At 35.7% G+C, this 24,221-nt stretch overlaps 1 protein-coding gene across 11 annotated transcripts in view; it reads left to right on the top strand.

The window, feature by feature from the left end:
- Slit2 (slit guidance ligand 2) overlaps nt 1-24,221 on the top strand; it is a 344,297-nt gene that overhangs the window by 257,505 nt on the left and 62,571 nt on the right. For 4 of the 11 annotated variants that reach the window (XM_036200664.1, XM_036200667.1, XM_036200666.1 and 1 more), the window contains 12 exons: nt 644-715; nt 4,213-4,356; nt 4,468-4,631; nt 5,529-5,552; nt 7,835-7,852; nt 8,918-9,068; nt 11,468-11,542; nt 12,877-13,020; nt 16,541-16,684; nt 18,603-18,769; nt 19,747-19,879; nt 23,317-23,385. In XM_036200664.1, coding sequence (XP_036056557.1) covers nt 644-715; nt 4,213-4,356; nt 4,468-4,631; nt 5,529-5,552; nt 7,835-7,852; nt 8,918-9,068; nt 11,468-11,542; nt 12,877-13,020; nt 16,541-16,684; nt 18,603-18,769; nt 19,747-19,879; nt 23,317-23,385 — 1,305 coding nt within the window. The remainder of the gene's footprint in view (nt 1-643; nt 716-4,212; nt 4,357-4,467; nt 4,632-5,528; nt 5,553-7,834; nt 7,853-8,917; nt 9,069-11,467; nt 11,543-12,876; nt 13,021-16,540; nt 16,685-18,602; nt 18,770-19,746; nt 19,880-23,316; nt 23,386-24,221) is intronic. The other 7 variants (XM_036200672.1, XM_036200671.1, XM_036200670.1 and 4 more) reach the window with 2 other exon arrangements.

Below are 24,221 nucleotides of genomic sequence, written 5' to 3'. Positions count from 1 at the left end.
GTTTCTATAAGAGCAGAAAACTCTATGTCCAATAAAAACAAAATGCTGCAATTTATATTGAGAGGACCGAGCAGATGCCATAACAGGCTGCTCAGTCTTAGCACAGTGGTAGAGCACTTGCCTAGCAAGCGCAAGGCCCTGGGTTCGGTCCTCAGCTCTGGCAAAAAAAGAAAAAGAAAAGGAAAGAGTTCTACCTTTTATATTTTAAGCTCCTGCCCTTATATGGGTTGCTTCTTATATAGCAGTACTTCAAGCATGTAATGACTCTTAATGGGCAATAGATTCTATACTGATATTATTTGCTATATATACTGTGCTTTGATTGCCACAAAATATGCACATGCATATGTGTGAGGATATTATATGCAGAAAACATTACAGTTTGTCAAGGACTGTTTTCACAAAAGATCAAATAAACTATGAACTGTTTTGTTTTCAATGCAGTCCAAATTGCATACTGTAGGCTTGTATATTATGCATAATCAGACAACTTTACTTCACTCAATTTTCACTTGGATGCTATATTAAATGCCTACTAATCTCCCTAAGTGCATGCATGTGTTTGTGTGTGTGTGTGTGTGTGTGTGTGTGTGTGTGAACTAGTTAGACTTGTTTGATTTTAATTTTTTCTATAATTTTTCAGTGTCTTATATGGAAATAAAATCACAGAACTCCCAAAAAGTTTATTTGAAGGACTATTTTCCTTACAACTACTGTAAGTATTCCATTGCTATGTATCTGTGGAACTTAATATTAACATTATTTTAATACATCATCTCTTTATTATCTGGAGGCTTCAACCCAAAATGGTCCAACTTAATGAGATACGTATGATTAATGAAGCAGTGATAAAATTGATAAAAGCTATTTATGTGAAGACAAAACTCTTAGAACTGTCTAAGAATGTTCCTTTCCACAATAAATTGAATGATTGTGTTCTGGCTGCCCCTTTGTGGAGAGGTGTGCATCCCATAAAACCTCTCACTTCTGATGTTACCAGCAGCTCAGATGGAGCCATAAAGACGGGATGTAGTTACAATCCTCTTACCACAGAAGATCTACCAGTAAAATCCAGACTAACTTCAGCAAGCACAGGCATGAGTTCAGTGAGACACATGGCCTTGGTGACAATCTCCTGATTGATCTTTACATCTCCTGATTGATCTTTACTGAGGTGTCTCTGACTCCCTCCATTGCATTAAAGACTACACTGCATAGACTATAGCTGCCCCTCATTTATATTTAAAGAAAAATACACTCTTTTTATAGATACCAGATTTTGATGCCATATACCTTAGTGCCTGGTCATTTGTAAAGTAAATTTGTTAAAAACAGAAAGCGTAGGAAGGCAGTGTAAGGGTTAAATTTAGTCCATGGCATCCACTACCTAGCAACCTCATTTATGGCAGACCCTACTCTGGAAGCTTTCACTATGAAGATAATCATGATTTGATGCTTTTCGTCACGTTGCTCACAACCAGTCTCTCTCAGAATTCTTAATTTTGGAATACTGTTCTTCCTTTCAATAGTATTCATTCATTGGCACCTGGGTGATTGATTCAAAACTTCCTAGTAACCCCACAACCTTCCCTAATGCAGCTGTTATTCCTTGCTTGAAAAACTTATTGTCACTATTAGATACAAGTATACTTGTGTTAAACTCTTTTCTCCATTCTTCATGACTGTAGTTTGAATCGCATCCAAATACAAATATGCAAAAAGCTAAGTGGTAAAAAAAAAAAAAAAAAATTACTGTGTGTTTCAGTCACCTCTTCTTGGCGGTATATAATCTACTCAATTTATGATACATATATTAGTATGTAATGTTACATACTGCTCTTGTGAGCTAAATGGTCATTTCAAGGTTCTAACTCTTTGAAATTAAGTTTTCATTATTTTATTTAATAAAATGTTTATGCATATTATATACTATAAATGTTTTGCATAATATATATAATATAATACTAGAACTAAATATTGCTACCACATTGATAACATCCTCATTTTCCAAGAACATACTCCATGCCCAGTATCCTCATTTGTTTTTATCATCATTGCACTATTTACCATCAACACTCAAAACTCAGGTATTTATGATTCCTGTAACACATGTGTGAGTAAAGCAGAGATCTGCATGTAAGAAAACCTTATTTATAAAGCGACTGTTTTTAATATCCCAGCTCCCAGCTCCTAAGCATGGCCTTCCAGGTTTTAAAAAATAGGTTATCCCAATCCTTTTGCAAATAGCCAAGAGCATTATGAAGTGGAAAGTTCTTAGCTTTGCTTCGCACCAACAGGTATGTGGTAGGAAGAAGAAGCAAGTTAAGGAAATAACTGCTGGTTTGTCTTTAGTCTTCACACCGTGTTGTTTTAGAATGAACACTGACCTCTCACAGAAGCAACTGCTTTCAACATTCATGTCTCTAAACATTTATTCCCCAGCTCCTTTATTCAGTCAGCATATGAATTAAGTAACATTACCAGCATTGCTTGTATTACTGTCAGGGGTGGGAAGGTATCTATTTCTTGAACCCATTAACCCCAAATTAAAAAAAAAAAGTCTAGGAATTTTAGAAAATTTTTAGAGACACCATAAAGAAACCTAAAACTTCAGCTCCTGATGGGTGAACACAAAGTACAGAAAACAGGAATATCAGGAGAAGAGCACAGTCTCATATATTTATAAAGAATGTAAAAGAAAGTGAAATCCAAACATTTGTTCTCTGTAAACATTCATTGTCAATAAGAAAATATATTCATTATGTTACATAATGAGAATTACTCAAACCACATAGCAGGTAATTTTGAGCTATTATAATGGTTTAAGTCTCTAAATAAAATAAAAAAGGTAGAGACAGAGAACATTAAACAAGTACCACCAAGATGGCTAAGCTGTATTTAGAGGAATGTGCTACTCAGCTTAAAACAGGTAATGAGACCATGTAGCATTACCTACTGTGCTTAGGAAGTCATAGAGAGGGCAGCCTATGCTGAAGTAGAAATTATATTCTGGAAAGAAATTTATAGCACCAATGGTAAGACACAGTTACATATATTCATCATATTTAACCTACATAAATGACGCCCACCAGTAGATGATCTCTAAAGCACACTTTCACAGTGTGTTAATGTAACCTAGGGAAGAGTGAGAATGTAAGATATTGTATTATAGCCTTGAATGTAATAGTGTAACTTTCCTATCCAGGAGACTTAACAGGTAGTCACGTGACAGCAGATCTATTTGAGCATGTAGTATGTAATAGAGGTGTGTAACTATGAGGGAACAAACTAAAAAATACCCACAACATTCTGGGTACAGTCACTGGTAACATCAATAACAACAAAAGATGATTTTATATATATATATATATATATATATATATATATATATATATATAATATAGATGTGTGATATATGCATATGTGTATATACATGACACAAAGATATATATACATATAAAACTTAGAAAAATAGAAAAAATAAACTGAATATAATGAATGGAAAGAATTAGGGATTGGAAATGGGCAGAAAATATGTGAGGCAGTGTAGGATTGAGGAGGATCATGTTTATGTTTAGCAGAATCCAGAAAGGCAATGTGGCAAGCAAGCCACACATCTGGGAGACATTTCTGAAAGGAGAAAAAGCAAATCTGATCTTAATACAAAAGAGCGAAGTGTCAACTGGGATAGCCACAGGGGTAGCAGTACTGAGTGAGGCCATGAAGTCCCAAGAGTGAGCTATAGACCCTTTTGGACATTAATTCTGAAGGATGTTCTCTGTCTAGACTTTTACTCAGACTGATCCTGGGGGGGGGGGGGAGTGATGGCGTGAAGGACTACTCTGGTTGCTGTTTTAGGAGGAGACTGACCTTCTAAAGTCACTGGAGACACTAATATTCATTTGAATTCCTTTTAGTTCGTTCTCAAAAGCAGCAGCTAGGCCTCACCTACCTTTATCTATGGTTTTACCTCTAGGTCATCCTTTACAGTCTTTGGATCATTTTTATTGAATCACTCGATTACAATTTATTTCACCATTTGACTCCCGTTCTTTAATCTCCCATTCATAGTTCCTACATTATTATTACATTTACAACATTAGTTTTAAAATTAATTGTGTTTCTCTTGATTGGGTTTCCTACAGAAGGGCTATATTACAGGTGAGTTAATGAGATGCTACACTTTAATTTTATGACTGTTTGATCAAACAGATTATTGAATGCCAACAAGATAAACTGCCTTCGGGTAGATGCTTTTCAGGACCTGCACAACTTGAACCTACTCTCCTTATATGACAACAAGCTTCAGACTGTTGCCAAGGGCACCTTCTCAGCTCTCAGAGCCATCCAAACTATGTATGTATTCACAACTTTTACCAAGTATAATGATGGTCACTTTCAGTGTGAGTGTGAGAGGCGAGCCGTAAGCAAATCATGTATAAAACTGCTCTGCTGTGTCTCTGAAAGGCATTTGGCCCAGAACCCTTTCATTTGTGACTGCCATCTCAAGTGGCTAGCGGATTATCTCCACACCAACCCAATTGAGACCAGCGGTGCCCGCTGCACCAGCCCCCGCCGCCTGGCTAACAAAAGAATTGGACAGATCAAAAGCAAGAAATTCCGTTGTTCAGGTAATTTCTCACTTCATGAGGCATTTCCCTTAGGACCGAAAGCTATGGCTACTTGAGAATTAGCGACAGCAGCTGCCTTCAGCTGATTACTAAGCACTGTACAATCTCATTTTTTTTCCTTCTGTCTGGGGAGAGGAAAATTGGGAGAAATATAGACACAACCCAAATAATATAACCAGCAAAATGAATACCAATCAATGAAATGATGCCTAGATCCCTCATAGTGTGCATGCCCTTAGTGTTCAGATGTAACCAGGGCATTTCAGATAACTTGAAATGCTGCTTAAAAGTAGTGCTACTCCTCCTGTTTGTTGTACAAGTCTCTAGTGACCAACATCAAGTAGTTATACATGCTTTCATTTATTCAGAATCTAAAGTAAGACTTGATTACATGGTTTTTTTTTTTTTTTTTTTTTTTTTTATTTCCAGAAGTAGAGGGTAGGAGTCTCCTGATGCCTCCTTTCTTTCTGGGATACACTGGGAAGCCACATTTTTTGAGACTATCTTTTCACAGTTGGGAAATACTGCATTTACCCAACAAAAATCATTGCATAACTGTTAAGTGGGAACCGTTGTTCACGTTGGTCTACTGTTATATGTGTGCTGATGGTAGGAAACATTCACTGTAATTTGGGGAATGTGCTACCTAACTCTTCTGGGCACATTAACCATTGTGCAGTTAATTCATGCTGAACATCTAATAGAAAGACGAGATGTGTTATTGTCCATTGTTATAAGTTTATCACTCACTGTGTATTGTTTTAGTTCTGTGAATATGCTTTGTCTCTTAGTTATCTGTAGTAACTTTAGCCCATTCTTAATCTAATATAACTCATACCTCTGCTTGCTGACATTCAGGTACATCTTCTATTTTTTTTTCTCTTTTTTTTTATTTAGCTAAAGAACAGTATTTCATTCCAGGTAGGTTTTGCTCGGTGGTAGGACTAACTGCAGACACCCTTTCCTCGACTTATATAGCTTCTAAACATTGATGTGCATGCTTTGGGAAGTACAGTAAACACTCCATAGATAGACGGACTTATGCATAGCTCACTTGTAGCTGTACCCTGAAAGCCCCACCTCTGCATGCAGCTTCTGATTTTGAAACTATTTATTTAAAAAAAAAAACAAAAACAAAAACAAAAAACAACCCACCTTTTTCCCTTTCTCCTTTGCACATTATCTGCAGTTTTTCACAGTAGCCAAAATGTTTGAACCTATGGCTTACTACTTAAATCATGTTATTTTTTCTCTCTCTCTCTAAGCTTTCAGCCTGTTTTTAAAATGTAGCTTACTAGGCTAGTTTTAAAGACAGCAGCCTCTCTATTGTCAAAGAGCTAGTTCTATATGAAATCAGGTACAAACATGCATAACTGCATTTTGGGGGGAAAAAAACTTACTTTTTGAAAGCTTCTTGGTTTGAAAAGACCATTTCTGTTTATGTTCGTTCTTTTGTAAATATAAAACAGCTGTTTTATGCTGATTTAGCTACACTTGTTTTTTTTTAATTATTAATTTATTTGTAATTGTACGTTCTTGCCTGTCTGGAGTCAGATTATTTCTCTACCAAGGGGATATTCACATCCATCTTGAAGTCATTAACAGCTAATGGGCACTAAATGCCTTGAATATTCTAAGCAGAAGGAGAACATGTTTCTAAAATGCAATTACAATGTTCCATCCCTGTGCTTCTATGGAACACCTTCAAACTGATGAGTCTAGAGCTAGCTCTTTAAAAAGTGTGCCCTTTACTTACTTTGGTCTTGCCTGCCAATTGTGCAAATGCCCCTTGACTTGTTTGCTTCAAAACATTATATATTAAAAAATATATATGTATATATATATAAAGTACTGATTGGCCTTGATTTTAAGGATGCATTTATTACTTACTCCTGTCATGTAATTAATTTTATATATTTAATAGATTTAAGTATATTGATTAATTTGATTTTCAGTGCTCAATAGTTTACATATTGTGTCTTTATGTATAACCAGTAATGTGCTGAAAAGATCGATTGATTGATTAGTCTTCATCAATGTATAAATTTTGTTATTTTTAGCCAATTAAGTGCAAAGTTACCTAACAATTCAGACTTAACTGAAAATAAAAGGAATACTCTGAAAAACAAACTGTGCATAGCACACCAGTATGATTTGAACCCCAATATTGTAGCAATTCATCTAGTAATTACCAAATTATTCAGTTCAGCTTCTTAATAATTTAGATACAAAAATACCAGGACAACTCAATGCAATATAAAAAAAATATATCATGTTGTTGTGATAGTTACATTTTCTGCTTTTGCTAGAAGATAGGAGCCCAGATCTATTTTAGAAAATAACTTCTAATTAAAGATTATATTTTAATCCTTAAGGTTTGATAATTCAGTTTATATTTTAAAATTACTTATTGAAACTATGGCACATAGATTGCTTGTTCCTCATTATGTTCTTTTTCCATCTCAAATACTATTTAAGATTTGTGTCTACCTAACAAATTGTTTTAAAATAAGAATTATATATTACCATGCTATTGACTCTAAATTTTAGAAATGCACTCAGTGAACCTATTATAAATACTGTTATCAGAATACTGTTAGCTTTCATCTGCAGTAATCTCTGAAGACAGGAAAAAAAACAGATTCTTCAATAAATAGAATGGCACTTGTTTCTGTAATGGAATGTGACACATATATTGTTATATTTGGCATTTCAAATTTTTGTTGGAATTCTGATTATGTTCCCACCAAGTAATAAGCCTTAAAACTTGGAGGTCATTCAGAAGCATGTGACCTACCCCTTAACTATTAATGCATATATTCTATCTATAGTCCTTGTAACTTTCCATCATTGGCTTTTCATTCATTTTCTATGTGCATTCCTTGATTGCTCTTCTGTATGGCATTCTGAACATTCCGGTAATAATACAATAGAAAATCTGTCTTGCAGACAATTCAGCCATTAAAGGAACCCACAAGCATTTTTACTGCACATCTTTTATGCCATTGCATTTTCTGTAAACTGTTTTACTTCACATGTGCTATACATTTTGCAAAGCCTGGCAAACACATGACACAATGCCATCCCATGACTGTTATAGTAAAGAAACAAGGAAGAGGACATAGATTGATCTACATTTGTCCATAACCTTAACTTAGATGACTCTGTCTTTCTTTCCTTGTTGGTGATCTTTTCTTTTGCAGGAATCCACCATTTGGCCTGTAAGTAAAAGTGTCTCATCTGAAATGTAACACACCCTCTTTTCAATCCCCGATGTACCTTCTTCTAGTCTTGATGTTTTGCGCCTGTTTTCCATGAAGAAACCACAGATCTCTTGAGCTTCTCTGTTGTCCTTGTAGCTTACCTTCAACTTCTTCCTGGATGTTCTTCCCGAAAGCTGTGGTTTCCGCTCTGCAGTTCTGAGGAACTCGGGAGGCACCTTTCCATATAGCCCCTTCTTTGTGTTTCCAGGCACCCTTCGGTAGTTATGCTATCACGTTCTGTGGGAAGAATGCATGTCATGTGAACAGTATGATGCTCCCAGACCGTCCTTAGCTTTTTCTCCTCCTCCATCTGTCCTCTCGGTCTTCCCTCTGGCCTAGTGGTTGGTGTAGTGATAATGTAGCGAGATTTTCTGTTGTGCTTGATCTAACCATGTGCTTGCGAGGTATGAGTAAAACATGGTTCCGTCAAGCACCATGGAACGTCACGCAGCTTTCTACAGCATGGCAAGCTGCTGAGGCTCAAGGCAGTTCTTACTTGTCTTTTTTATAGAGTCAAAATGAGAAAAAGAGGGCTTTTGGGGGTGTTTCTGAAGATTATGTGAGAGGGAGAGAATAACAAAGTCCATGGAAAAATTTAAAACCTAAGTGTATGATTCTCCTTAAAAGCCCTACTTTACAGTAATATACAGGAGTATGTTTATTACAAGATATGTCTTCAATTTTTGACTCAGGAAAAAAAAATTAAAACTTAACAATTCATAGCCATTTTGTGATTAGCTGTGAAATCGACTAGCGTGGCTCAGAACCAGATCAGCAGAAAGTACAGCTGTGAAAAGCTCAACTTTATTAATGTTTTCCTGTCATGTGAATCTGGTCACTCTTCTTTCCAGAAAATTCCAAGCCTTTCTTTTAATCCTCTCCTGACATCCATTGACCAAAATGCCCTAAGTTGTCTCCCTGCTGCATAATCTATAGTTACCCTACTATTTTTCCTCCTGTATGTTTAATGGTTATTCTAGCATTCAGACTCAGATTCTTATTTCTGGCTTGAATCCTCAATAGGCACAGAAGATTATCGATCAAAATTAAGTGGAGACTGCTTTGCAGACTTGGCTTGTCCTGAAAAGTGTCGCTGTGAAGGGACCACTGTAGATTGCTCCAATCAAAAACTCAACAAAATCCCAGACCATATTCCCCAGTACACAGCAGAGCTGTAAGTTCATCTGACTACAAAATCCTGGCTGGGAGGGAGCAAGGGACAAAAAGAGACTATATGAAAACATTGGAATTTTTGTCATGACATTTTAATTCTCAATAATCAAATTCACTTAATTAATCCATGCTGAATTGATAGACCCTCTTTTTTGTTGAAGAATATGTTCAAAACTATCTTAGTTCAATTTTCAGGCAGAGCTATAACAGCAATCAAATTATCACTCAAAATTCAGTCTTCATTTACTAATGTTTACAATAACAGGAATATCTGGTTATTATTAGATGTTCGCTATTGCAGAACATTTATACGCACTTCATAAATTTGCAAGACATTTAATTCTTAAAACAGCCAAACAAAATAATTTGATACTTACTCACAAAAATCTATTGTGGGAGTCATTGACTACTTCTCTGTTACAAGTGAAAGGACTCAGTGATTGCCATTTGAAGGGTAAACAATAGCTGACTGCTATTTATTTGTTTATAAACAGTGAATAGCAGATTAGGGAAATCTGAAAACTGAGACATGATCAAATTTATATTTACAAATTTAGCATAGGATACAGAGTATGAAAAAAATATAATTTTGTAACTATTGGCATATACTACACACATGTGTAGTTCACCTTTCCTGGTTATAAAAGGAAAGTGTACAGTGTTAGTTTTCCAAGACCCATGAAGACCCTAGTGAAATCTAATCATTTTCTGAACATCTTAGCTGTGTTTATTTATGGCACCATCTGGTATTTGTCATTTATTGCTTTCCAAAGTTGATTGTCTCTGTGTGTATGCATAATCCTTCTGTCTTCAACTAGATTGCAGCCTCTTGACTTCAGGGATTGTGCATTAGCATTTCTGTCCCACTGTAACTATACCCATGCCTGTTACATAATTAATTCAAAGCAGTTTGGATAATTAGAAATAATGTCTTTCAAAGGGTTGACAGAAACTAGTTTCTTTGTGGTGCTGGTGATTTTTTTACACCCACTGTTTCATGGTTTATTCACTAACTCAATTTTCAGAAATTCAGAGAACATGTAGCAAGGTCCCTGAATTCCACTCTGTGTGATTATGTGTGGACTTTAGTTTATTTCTGATAATGCTGCACATACATGATATTATATTGAGCATGATAATTAGTTAAATAAGATTATTCTCCAATCAAGAATTCTACTACAACCTAGTTTCTAATGTAAGATTCAGAAAAAATTCTGTATGTTTTAAAAGTTTAATATTTTTTAAACAATGCATATAAAATAAATGGAACATGTACTCAGTAAAGGATTTAGTTTCAGAATTTTACTAGTCATATATGGACAATGAATTTATATCCAGAGTATATTAAAATCTCTTAAAATTCAACAATATAAAGGTTATATTAAGAGCACATATCATATGGCTTCTACAAGAGAACCCAAATTCAATTTAAAGCACCCATGTAAGCTGGCTCATAATCACGTGCCACTCATTTTCAGGGGATCCAGTGCCCTGTTCTGGACACTGTGGGCACCTACACTTCTGTATCTACCCATAAGTAGATCCGCATGCCTACATGTAATTACATAATTGAAAATAAAATAAATCTTCAGAACATCCTATGAGATGAAGCAAAAGGCATATTCTATGGGATTCCAATTAAAGGAAACGTCCAGAATAAGAGAATAAGTGTAGTGTGGCACCAATGTGTGATGGTGATAGGAAGTCGGCTGTGATAAATAGAGTCTATTGCCGATTATTGATATTGATTTGGGAGTGCTTTTTGGGTGATGAAAGTATATTGAATTAATAAAGATGGTTAGGCTGGGTCTTGTTTGGTTTTAGTTGAGACAGTTGTTTTTGTTTTTGTCTGAGATGGAGTTTCTTATATTGCCCTGATTGCCTGGAGTTTACCAGGTAGACCACAAAGGCTTGGACTTGCTCTGGTCTTCCACTTTTGCCTCCTGAGTACTGAGACTACATGTATGAATCATTTCACGTGGCTTGCAATTTTACAAATATATTGAAATTCTATACTTTGAGTACTTTTTAGTATTTGAATTGTGTATAAATTGATCTGTGAATGATAAAGGTCTGAGCCTGTCCTTTGGGGGAAATGCATGCGAGGTTAACAATAGTGAAAAAGAAAGGCTTGCAAACTTTGGTTTAGAGATTACTATGTATGAGCAGGTTTTGATTATTCTTTGACTTTTTTAATATTTCAGTATACTTAAGAATTTTTTATTTTTTAAATTTTGATGAAATGATAAAAACATGTTAATTTTATGAATTCTCTGTTATATGTGTGCTGTATTTCAAAGTTAACATTAAAAAATGTTATACCTTAGTGTAACAAACACCGGCTAAACATTTGGTACCTGTGAGAAACCTTTGATCTTCTTTCTTTTTTTGTTTCCCCAGGCGTCTCAATAATAATGAATTCACAGTGTTAGAAGCCACAGGAATATTTAAGAAACTTCCTCAGTTACGCAAAATGTAAGTCATTTGTTAGCTATATATTGACTGTATGAGGTGTGTTTTTCTTGTGAATTTTATATATATCTTTCCATTTTATCTAAGTTTCTTTTAAAATGGGGAAAATACATATATATATATATATGTATCCAGGGAAATGTCCATGTGATGACTACATGGGGTATGAATTTAGGGTACTGTTTAAGAGGTACTTTTCCATGTGTTCACACAATACCAAGCCAATCCTTAGCATCTTCCTCTAAAGCAGACAGCTGGTCTATAATGCGTCCACAGCAGGAATCTAGCAGTCTAAGCACATTAAAATGGATTCAGTGATGTTTTGTAACTTCCTTTACTATTCCCCAAACCGTGGTGCTATTTCTCTTTCAGCACATTCATGTCAACTCTTTGACTTTTGCTTCATTAAGCTTCCATTATGAGATAGTCAAAATTAATGATTAGTAAACTGGCTAGACTGCTCATCTGTGTTACTTCATGTCCACAGCTCATATTTCAAAGTAAATTCATAAGCTCAGCATTTTCATCAACATTCCATCAGTATCCCATGTCCTTGAGTAAAAGGGGAAGCAGAACAAAAGTCAAGTGTGCAAGGATACAGGAACACCCTGTCCACATGAGGAGTAAGCAGGGACATTAGCCCATGCCACTTGTCACCCTCAGTCTCACATATATAGCTGCTCCAGCCACTGACACTGTTTTTAGCAGAGGAGACCAAAACCATGTGTCTGTCCTTCTCCTCTGCATTAGGTTATACCTTGAGAATCTTCTAATTCCTTAATTATTTTCCTTTATGCCACTAACTATACTGTCTTTTTGGTAATAAGAGGTTCAATGCCACAGACATTTAAGGAGCAGTTTACTATGAGCAGTGCTTTATTAGAATAAAAAATAAATCAGGAAACAAAATAATCAAATTGTTTCATTGGTATAGTGTTTGTCTTATAAGCACAAATAATGGATTTGGTCCTCAGGTAAGGAAATCCAAAGTCCTGAGGAGATAGTGGCAAGCCTACTGGACCACATAAGAGTTTATGTAACCAAATAATGGGCCTTAATGATTTTAGACTTCTCAGGATCATTGCAGCTCATTTTGAGCAGAATTAAGCTAGTATATCTCTTTAATGGCTATTCTCTCTTAGTATTACTGTCCTCTTGACTGCATAGATTAGGGAAACACTTTCTACAAGTTTCTGCAATCCTTGCAGTGAAAATCTTGGAAACTGTGGAAGACTTATATGTTTATTCTGTAGATTAAAAATGACCGGATATATTTTTAGAGTGTCTTGTGTTAATGAGCAGTCATTTAAATCTGCATCTCAACACTGTTTATCTAGCAACTTTAGCAACAATAAGATCACTGATATCGAGGAGGGAGCATTTGAAGGTGCATCTGGTGTGAATGAAATTCTTTTCACCAGTAACCGTTTGGAAAATGTTCAGCACAAGATGTTCAAAGGATTGGAAAGCCTCAAAACATTGTAAGTATTCCTGATTCACATTAAAGTGGGTTAGACTTCACTGCTCATTATCACCTGCGGAAACAGGTGAGTTCCACTTTCCTCCGAACCGGGACTCAGATTTCCAGACACATGCATTCAAATGGAATAACTGTGTTCATCAAGAGGCTACATTTATCTGTCTTTGTGATGCTTCAGTTGAAAAGAAACAATGCTTCTGATAAATCCTTCACAATCAATTGCTAAGGAAACATGCTAAAGGATTTTGTCTACTTGGTTAATGATAGTGAGTTTGGGAGGAATAAATTCTTTGTGTCTCCCAAAGATTGCTTAGGTAGAGATTATGAGACTTAGACCAGGCAGTAAATGCAACATTTTGTCTTATTTGAATTATCTTGGTTCATCTTTGCAACAATGCTTGCCAAAAGTAGGGGCTCTTAAACCAGAAGAGGAAAAAAAAACAAAAACAAAAACAAAAACAAATTCTAACACCTGTTGTGTGAGCACATAAAAGAATCTCTTTGCAACCAAGGATCAGCCCTTGGCAGTACAGTTACATCTCACCTGACCCTGAAATCTATGTATTGTACATTATACATAGGGGCAAATGGAAAGTCCCCTGTTTTTTATGAGAGGGTGAGGGAGAAAGTTATTTCTCTAGTCACCGGGATGTGTTAATATAACCCAAAATTTGTCTGACCAAATATGTGTGTGTGTGTGTGTGTGTCCCCTGCACATGATAACAGATATATGCCATATATCCCTGGCACATGAGAATAGATAGATATATGCTATATATAACCAGCACATGAGAATAGATATATGCTATTATACCTTTCATATGAGAATAGATATATGCTATAACTTTGCACAGCTAGCCTGCAATCCAGCAATCAAGCATGGCCAGCATGTTAGTCACAGACCTCCCTCAGGGACTAGTTTTGAATTGCTCTTAAATGGTATGCAAACAGTTGCTGAGCCTGTTTGTGGGAGAGATACTGAGAGTGTGTTGAAGGCTAGCCAAGAAAATATGACATAGGGCCTGCATGTACACTTCCCTAGGCTGTCTCAGGTTACTAAAAAACTGGCAATGCCTCCCTTCTTACACAGAAGTTGAGGGTCTATTTATTGTTAGTGTTAACTCTTTCACACAGCACTACTATGGAGAAGGTAGAAAGCACAGATTAGAACTCCACCCATGTCAGCTCATCTAGGCTGACACAGTGGGATAGCACAGACTGAATACTACACACATACATATTTCTCATGCTTCTGGATGTAGATGTTCACCATGAAATTAAATTTGTGTTTTGGCCCTCCTTGTAGGCCCCAGACTTCCTTCTTGGCCACTTTCTTGCTGTAAACACACATGACATTCAGTCTGTATTCTCATGTAGAGAAAAGAAGAGTGGGTGAGATGTATGACATCTCCGGTGTCTTATCTTCACATATAAGTTTATTAAACGCTAAAGACCCTCTCCAAAGGCAGGCACATAGCTGATAAAAGCTTCAAAGTGTCAACTAGGGGAGTCACAATTCAGTCAATAGTATTACCCTGGAGAACATATTGAAGTGTTTGTTTCGACTCGATACAATCAAATGACATTGCCCATGAGTTCTCTGAAAACAGCCTTCTCCATTTTATTTCTACTGACGAGTTCCTGCTGTTTATTCTGTACCACCCAAATAAAGCACCTGCAAGCTCTCTCTATACAGTTGTTCCAGGGAGAACGAAGCAATTGAGAGTCAAACCTGGAGTGGTCAACTACTAGAGTAGATGAGTCAGCATCTGTCTATCTGTCCTTCCACACAGTCTCTGAGGTTTGGTGTTCTGAGTATTTGAACTATGTCCCACTCTAAACCTCTTAACTCCTCAACACTAGTCAGATAGTTAGGAATACATGTGCATATTTCAAAAATTTATAAAATTCCCTGCTTATGCATTCACTGATGTTGGTTTGTTTGTTGTCTTTGGTTTTTGTTTTTTACTTTTATCAAGAGAGAAATTTTCTTCAGCTCCTTCCAGGGCCTCTTAACTCCAGTAAGGTTAAGACGACAAATCTCCATTATTCACAACAAAGGAAAGTGCTGATAAGAATACTGTGCTGTTGTGCATTTGTTTCTGACTATTCAGTGATGCCTGGATAAGAGGACATCATCTTTCTTCTTATCTACATTTTAGTGGAAGGAAAATATTTGTATTTCTTTTTTATTAGCTAGCATAGAATTTTAAAGCAACATTTTTTTTTCAATATCTGTCTTAGTTAGGGTCTGTAGTGCTGTGACAAAATGCTATGGCCAAAGCAACTCAGGGAAGAAAAGTTTTATTTCATCTTATACTTCCACATTATCAAAAGGAAATGTGGGCAGAAACTCAGGGCAGGTGTCTGGAGGCAGGAACTGATGCAGAAGCCATGGATGAGTTCTCATTGCTTGGCTTACTCTTCATGACTTGTTCAGTCTCCTTTCTTCTAGCACCTAGGATCTCCAAGCCAGGGGGAGCACTGCCCACATCAGTGGGCTCTCCCAAAATCAATCACAATCAAGAAAATGCACTACAGGCTTTTCCATACACCAATATCATAGGGACATTTTCTCAGTTGAGGCTCTCTGCCTTTAAAGATGACTCTATTTTGTGTCAAGTTGACATTAACCTAGCCAGCACATTATCTTTCTGTTTTTGTATTTGCCATTCTATTGGGATAGTGATTACTCTGGGTGTAGAAAGATCACTAAATTAATTTTTCATGAGTTCTGAATAATACGTAATGCAACTACAAATTTGTAGATGAGATTTTTCTTCCCTTTTGAAAACCTCCCAATAAATAGCTCAGGAAGGAAGGAATTGGGAGCTAAGCCAGTGCATTAGCAGTGGTGAGGAAATAACAACAGTGTTAATCCTGTTAATGACAGTGTCAAAAAATCGAGTTTATTCAAGGCAAACCTATTTAACCTTTGTTGTATATTACACTTATTCCTCCTGGGAGTTCTGAACTTGGAACTATAAACAGATTTTTTCATAAATAAAACAATCTGATGCAGGCTTTGTGAATGCTCAGTCACGCTTGACTCCCTCCGCTCCTGTCAGACAGTGAGTCACTAAGTCCCCAAGATGCCCTCAGCTCTCCATCTGCAGTGTCTATTGATTCTCTCCTCCCTCCTTTTCTTCTCTCTCAAATGTCACACTACTTTGAATACATAAATCACTGGGCTCCAAGGACTCAAGTAGGTGACTTAGGACATTATGTGATCAGGCAAACATAATTATATCATCAAAAGAAAACATGTTACCCTCATCATGGGACTGTAAATCCACACAGGCTCATCATGCCTTCTGTGGCTTAATTTAGGCACTGATTATTCTATGCATCCTATTCTTGCAGGATGATATCCAGAATCTATACCCATTCCTAGAGAAATAGACATTCAAAATAGGGATGAATACTACATATTTGCTGAAGGGAATGATTTTGATTCTTAAAGAGGCAAATTAAATGTCTGATATTTTATCTCCATAACAATGTTCTTTTCCTTCCCCCAGGATGCTGAGAAGTAATCGAATAAGCTGTGTTGGGAACGACAGTTTCATAGGACTCGGCTCTGTGCGGCTGCTTTCCTTATATGACAATCAAATTACTACAGTTGCACCAGGGGCATTTGATACTCTTCACTCCTTATCTACATTGTAAGTAGAAAAGCATTACTTTTTTCCCAGTGGTTCTTAACCTTCCTAATGCTATGACTCTTTAATATAGTCCCTCATGTTGTGGTGACCCCCAACCATAGAATTATTTCTGTTGCTACTTCATAACTGTAATTTTGCTGCTCTTATGAATCATAATATAAATATCTATGTTTTCTTATGGGGTTAGGCAACTCCTGTGAAAGGGTCATTTGACCACCAAAGGGATTGTAACTCACAGGTTGATAACCCCTACCTTTATTTATGACTTGTGGTAGTGTATTATAATTCTTATATTTTATACTGTTCTTTTAATTAATTACTGAATATTCTATGAAAACATGACCAAGTATTTGGGCATTTTAAAAAGGGAAAGCTTACATTAAACTTACTTTAGTTTTTCTAAAAGTATTATCGCCATTATTAGATAAAATTCGATATATGTATTATTTTTCAGCTTTTTTTTTATAACAATGGGATCAGTAATTTAGAATTATAGGCTTAAATTTAGGATTATAAATTATCCTAACTTGATAACACTGTATGTAAATGTCACAGATTTCCTCTGCTATTCTAAACTATGAATATTTTTATTATAAACATCATAAAAACAGAATTCACAGAGTTATTACCAACCAACCACACTCTACAAGGATCATTCATGGTGACAAGTGATACATAAAGATGAACAGGCCAACAGTAAAAGCTGTTCAACAGAGGTCATTTGATATTACTTTGCAAAAATTTAGAAGAAATGAGTTGAGCCTGTCTGAGAAAATATTTTATGTAAACAACTTGAAACTTAAGAATGCTTCTAGGTCTACAAACAGAATTCTCAAAACATTTAAAAATAAACTTTGAACAAATCAAAGGACTCTTTCGTATGTCTATTTCTGAACACAATGTTTGCTATTACAGCTCTAAAAATTGATGTTATCCTGGTCAGAGCAGTTTCTAAATATCCTAAACTAACAACAGAATTGTAAATGAAGATAGTTAGAACAGTGCCAAAAGCATGTTTGCCTCTGCTAAAGACACTGGGGAAAAAAGTGAAGTAAGCATCCATCCATCCAGTAAAGTACTTAATTCTTTTTCCACATAAAGTGTGACATCTTACATGGAGTGACTAATTTGTGCATATTAAAGATGGCATGTTTATAAATAATGGGATTGTCGATAGGTTTGTGCTTAAGTATGAGATGCCACAAGTATTGAGATTTGTAGAAGTAAATTCATTTTTATAACTGGCATTTAATCAACTCAGCTGTCAGTTTAGATAGGAAAGCTATTCTCTAGAGCAAACAAGAGATGGAAATCTTGAGATGACAAATTAAGGGAATAGCTGTTGTCAGGTTAAACTCAATAATATAAGGTAATCAGCCTTCATCTTTATATTAAATTACTGCATTATCAGCGCAGGAGAGTTTGACAGTCAGTTAGATCTCTGACATTTTAAATTATTTCCAAATAAGGTATCTATCGGGATTCATTTCATAAACCCTAAATTTCTGCCTTCACTATTTTTTGCATGAAATTATTCCAAGAATTCTCTTACAAGAATGCATCATCTTTTGGTTCCTAAATATACATTTAGGAAAAAATATGCATAACATAGTTTGTATATATTTGTGTACATATAGGGGAATGGGCATACAAAGGCAAAATGAATATATCACTGTAACCAAAATAATATAGAGAAATGGTCACCTAGGATTTAGAAAAATAAGAAAATGAACTCTACATTGTTTGCATATGGTGCTTAGAAACCTCTTGGCTAATCCTTTCAACTGTAAGAAAATGAACTCTAAACGGAACTGTGCATTGTTTGCATGTGATGCTTAGAAGCCTCTTGGCCAGTCCTTTCAACTGTAAGAAAATGAACTCTAAACTGAACTGTGCATTGCTTATATATGATGCTTAGAAACCTCTTGGCCAATCCTTTCAACTGTAACTGTCACCTGGCATGGCTGGGAGAATGGCTCAGAAAGAAAAGGATTGTAACAGGAAATCCTCGATGCCAAAAGCCCTACTTCCTCAAGGAAATCCCCATCCAGGATGTAGCCATTCAGGACTTCACCTGTGATGATGGTAAGAAATGCATGACAAATCTTGGGTCATTTGACCTTCGTTCAGAGGACCGATGGGATGCTCTGTTGTCTGGGGGAGTGTGCTTCCTTTAGTACAGTAGGACAAGGGTACAAGTAAGCAGGACTTATGGTCTGGAAAGAATGTCTTCAAAAACAGCTCTTATGTCACAGTCTAGTTCCCACTTAAGGACTGTGCAGTGTTCTGCTTTGCTCGCTTCTTTGTTCCTAGCAGCAAAGCACTTGTTCTCAGGTTGCCCTTTCACATTCAAGTCTACTTCCTGCCTGTTTAGAGATGTTCAAGAAGACTTCCAAGCTCCCAACTTGTGAATGATACTCTTGGAGCTTAATTTTAACGTTATTTTTCCTCAGCATGTCTTTTAGAAGCTAACACGTCCAAACGAGAAAAACAATAAAACAAAACAAATACATTGTAACATAGAAGTCCTTCCAAAATCTACAAAAGTTACAGTCTCCCTATTCTAATGCTCTTGGCCATTGCTTTCCATTCTCATTATATTTCTATGATATAGGTAGAGCAAATTTTATTATTATTGCCAGTGAGAAAGGAACTCATTAGAATTCTACCCTTTTAACAGGAGGTGTCCATGCAATTCTCCTGAACATTTTTTAGGGAAATCTGCCCCCTTATGTCCATCTCTTTACAATTTCTCCTTAATATTTTTTTTTTGTATTGGGATATCCTTATTTAAAACTGCATAAATAACTGAACAAGTAAGTAACTGTTAAAATTATGGTAGTTGTACAAAATTGTGAGCTGTTTTCTGAAATTCTACCTTAGGGAACCAGAAAGTAGTGCATATATAGTGTCAATCTGTAAGCACTTAGTGACTTATTCCTAAGTGGTTATATAGCTCAAGACCCTTGTGTTTGGTTAGATTTATCCAAATGCATGAACTCCACTCTAGCTCCTTCACCACTGTCAATTTGTGTTTTTCTGCACTTCATGTGCTGATGCAGGGAATGATGACAACAGTTGCTCTCCACTCTCTCGTTGTCCTTCGGAGTGTACTTGCCTGGATACAGTCGTCCGCTGTAGCAACAAGGGCTTGAAGTTCTTGCCGAAAGGTATTCCAAGAGATGTCACAGAGCTGTAAGTAGAGTTTGTTGTGCTTCTTCTCTCTCTGTTCCCGGGATCAAATGCTATGACAAAACCAGTGTCACAAGAGAAAAGATTTATTTTCCTTACAGTTCCAGGTCCATCACTACAGGAAAATTAAGACAAGAACTAGAAGCAGCTAGTCCTGTCAACAGTTAAGAATGAATAATGCATGTTCATTTGTGCCCAGGCCCATCTCTGTACTTCATAAAGTCTGGGAACAAAATCTAGGGAATGATACCACCCACAGTGGGTTTGCCTTTTCCACAACAATTAATAAAATTAAGACAAACCTGGTCTAGAAAAATCTCATGTTAAAATTTGATTCTAAATTGTATCAAGCAGCCTTTTAAAACTGTCTCATTAATTTTTCCCTTTCTACACAACTAATATTTTATACATCAAGGGAATAAAGATACAACAAAATAATTAGGATCTTGTTTACAGGTCACATTCTATGCCTGGCTAATGAATATAAAGTAAAGTTACAAAGCAATAATTCAAAGGCCACTTCAGAGAACTTGGGAATTACTAGCTGGAGGCATTGTCCTTTTACCACAATGAGATTGCTCAGTCACTTTGTTGTGCCTTTTCGTACCAGTTATGCCCCAATTAGGATAGTTAAACATACATAAATCCTGCACTTACAGCTTCTCTAGCCCCTTATATTTTCATGGATCATTTTACAAGATTGGTGTTCCATCAAAACCATTTGGGAAGTTTTACATAGTTAATTTATTTGCAATGTCAACTATACTCTATACTTGACTCCTAGGACAATGCTAAACTATGTAGGATATTAATTATCTGGGAATTAGAAGAAACTGGCGTAACCTTTGTCTTTTAAGGGAACATTGTCTCTTTGGACTCATCGGTGTTCTTTAGACTCAAAGGGACATGTGGCCAATTATTTTTGACGCTGCATAACTGATATTTAAATATAAATTGCATGGCCAATATCCATATAAACAGACCTTCACAAGTCAGTCCCTCAGCTTAGCATCCTATGGCTGCATCCGTGCCGTGTATTCAGAATGGAGTATAACAGAAAATCAGATTCAAGAATAAGGATTCAGTTATATCCCATTCATTCCATTTATTTATATCTAAACAGGAATTTGATTGGAAAATGTTTTGTCTTAAAGTGAGTAGTTTAGTATTTATTTAATTTTTGCTTATATGGAATTATAGATCAATAATATTTTAAATCTACATGGGCTTCTGCAGATATGTGCCTGTAACTCATGGAAATGCATGTAAGGACTCCATGTGATCAGTTCTCATCAACATTTGGGCAGTGTGCCACATAGGTAGTGAAGTTCAAGAACATGTTACTTATTGCCTTTTAGGCTATTGGCTAAGATCAAGTGAAAAACATGCCTCTTCAGTTTTCAAGGATCTCATTTTTCAAGTCATGTTCAGTTCATGGATCCTATTTTTCTCCTAAATAGAACACCCAGAGAAGAAGACACAGTCTTAGCATAGGGGAAAATATGTTTCTTGGATTTGAAATGCTGTTAAATGTTGAGTTTCTTTCTCTTGCTAACAAACACTAGAGTTAATTGACTGTAAGCACTGTGTTTTTGTGTGTTTAATTAAAAAACCGTTGTTTTAATACTTTTCAGATGATATGTGCCTATAACCCTTCTCCACTCCTATTGCTATAAGCCTATATTCTATATGCAAAGTGAAATTTTATAAATAGCCCAGTGAGGAACATGGCATTCACATCCTCTTTGATTCTAAATACTTTTCTTTTATTGTAACATTTAACTTCAGTGTAACTTCCATTTGTCTTCATCTCATTAAGAAAATTAAGTATTCTTTAATGGCTGTATTAAGCTCCATTTCTTTATTCACTATATCTGCCACATATGCATTTCTTTGCTTAAGTTTAGGCCTCAGTTCACAACATTTTAAAATAATTTAAATTTCTATTAATAAAAGTTTGTATAGATCAGGAGAATACTAACTTATCTCTTGAAATTCAAGTTTTACCTCCTAGAGAGATTATTCTTAGAATCTTACGAAGTCAGCAAGTTCCTTCTCTTCAGACATATATATCCATATATTAGAAAATGTGCATGTGTGTATTATACTAAATTATTAAGAGTGTGGCAAAATTACCATGCATTGGTGGACAAGTTTGAACAAATGGTATCCATTAGTTTTAATCATTGCCATGTACCTCTCCCTTGTACTGTTGTGCATGTAGACATGCAGAATGTTCACCGGTCCTGCTGCGACATTTTTGGGATAAAAGGAGAGTGTTGAAGTTCCTGGAACACTGCTGCCCTCTGGTGGTAGTAAAACAAAAACAAACAAAACCTAGCTAGAAAAAATATAGGGAAAGGTGGCCAAGAAATATAGAAATACATATCAGAATTTTGAATACTCAATCAGAAGTCATAATGTGAATTGTAATCTCGTATTGATCGCATATATTTATAGACTGTGCATTTTATAAATCTGCTTACATTCTGAAATAGTATAGATTAGCTCAGACAACTTCTTGAGTTTTCCTATAAACATTACAATTCTAACTTCAACCTAAGATTTCAACATTAGCCACTGCCCCGGAACAGGAAAAGTCACATCTCCAAGGTTTTAGATGACCCAAGGTGTTGGAGACTCTTGTAGCCGAGTCTATTGTCTAGTGGGGAAAAAAACCTTTGGGAAAAGATTTTTGTTTTCTTTTTGTGACATCATGGATATACCTCCCAACATCCATTTATTTTGTGTCCTATCAGTTAGCTGATTTCTTTGTGACTTGCCTATGTTCTGACCATAAAGAGAAAGACAAAAGGATATACTTTAATTTGAAAAATCTTTTACCACTCACATGCTACTTTTTTGTACTTGAAAAGTTTTATAGTATTTCATGAAATCTCTTGGAATTCCATTATCACCAAGCAGATATGTGCCACCAAATCTCCTTTAAAACTATGTCTTGTGATTCTCAAATATCTCCTTAAAACTTTCCAATGTTATTTAGCAAATGTGTCAGGATATATACAGGCAGTGACAAAAGTAGTCAGACTCAGTAGCTAGGATTAGCTAATAATTCTTCAATTTATGATGCTATCTCTAAATAAATACAAGTAAACCTGAGGCCACATAAAATGTAAGTCACTAGATGGACCTTGGTACTGAGAGAAAAATGGCTAGATGCTAGGTTTACTTTCCTGGCTCAACCACCAAGAAGTGCACTCACCATCCCTCCCTCAGTCTTATGCATTAGGCTAAATGAGCCACAAAGAGTTCTACTAGATTGAACCACTGTGTGATTTGCCCTTTCCTTGTCTTAGAATATGATCTCTCAAGAAGAAAACTGCCAAGTTGTGTCTCATTGCTGTTCAAATACTGTTCGTTTGCTTTGTGATTTGTCACTGTTACTTTGTGAAACGACCTTGTTATGTCCTTGTTTTTAGGTATCTGGATGGAAACCAGTTTACACTGGTCCCCAAGGAACTCTCAAACTACAAACATTTAACACTTATGTGAGTAGAACATTTTCCTACCTTTAATTTATTTTATTTCATCAGAAAGGGAATGGCAAGTGGCAGAAGATTTAGAGAGCCTTTCACATAATATAAATCACTGGCAGTGACCACCCCCTCTACTGGATCACTGTTGTTCGGGATCACTAGCTACATCTCTGTGGAATATCAATCAAGTGATGTAGTATCTTACAAAATGCATCTCTATTCAAAGCAGCAAAGATACAATTATGTCTAAGCAGTTAAAAAAAAAATGTCTTAAAACAGTAAAACCAGATGCTTGATTGATCAGAATAGAGGCTACTTGTTAGAAGTCATAATGAGAGTGGGGAACATTTTATTTTATATGGTAGTCAAATTATGGTCAAAACTTTGCTGAAAATATATGTTTTCCTTAACTTCCTTATATGAGACATGTTAAAGTAATTTAGGGGCTATAAATATTAAAGTTCATTTTAAATAAGCATGTGGATTTATACTTTATCTAATGAAGTGACATTACCTAAAAATCCTGACATTCTGAGTATGAATTCCAAAATACTAATTCTGTACTCAGTCTAGATTTCTATCTTTGTAAAATAACTTGTTTCCTTTTCCGTGAATGAAATGATTTTATAGTGACAATTAAATGTAAGATATAAAAGCAAGGAGGCATTTAAATCCATAAACAAATTGATCTAAGTAAACACATCATGTTTCAAAACAGACATAATCCTGTTACAAATAACTTCACACTATCGAGTAGCCTTGCTGGTACTTAATAAAGCTTCATATCCCACAGGGAAATTAGCAAAATATAAGAGATTTTGATGAATATACATTATCATTAGTTTTAT

Source organism: Onychomys torridus, chromosome 10 (genome assembly GCF_903995425.1).
Source record: "Onychomys torridus chromosome 10, mOncTor1.1, whole genome shotgun sequence".
In the NCBI taxonomy this organism is placed as follows: domain Eukaryota; kingdom Metazoa; phylum Chordata; class Mammalia; order Rodentia; family Cricetidae; genus Onychomys; species Onychomys torridus.
The sequence above is the reverse complement of the archived record's forward strand: the minus strand, read 5'-3'. Positions and strand labels throughout refer to the sequence as shown.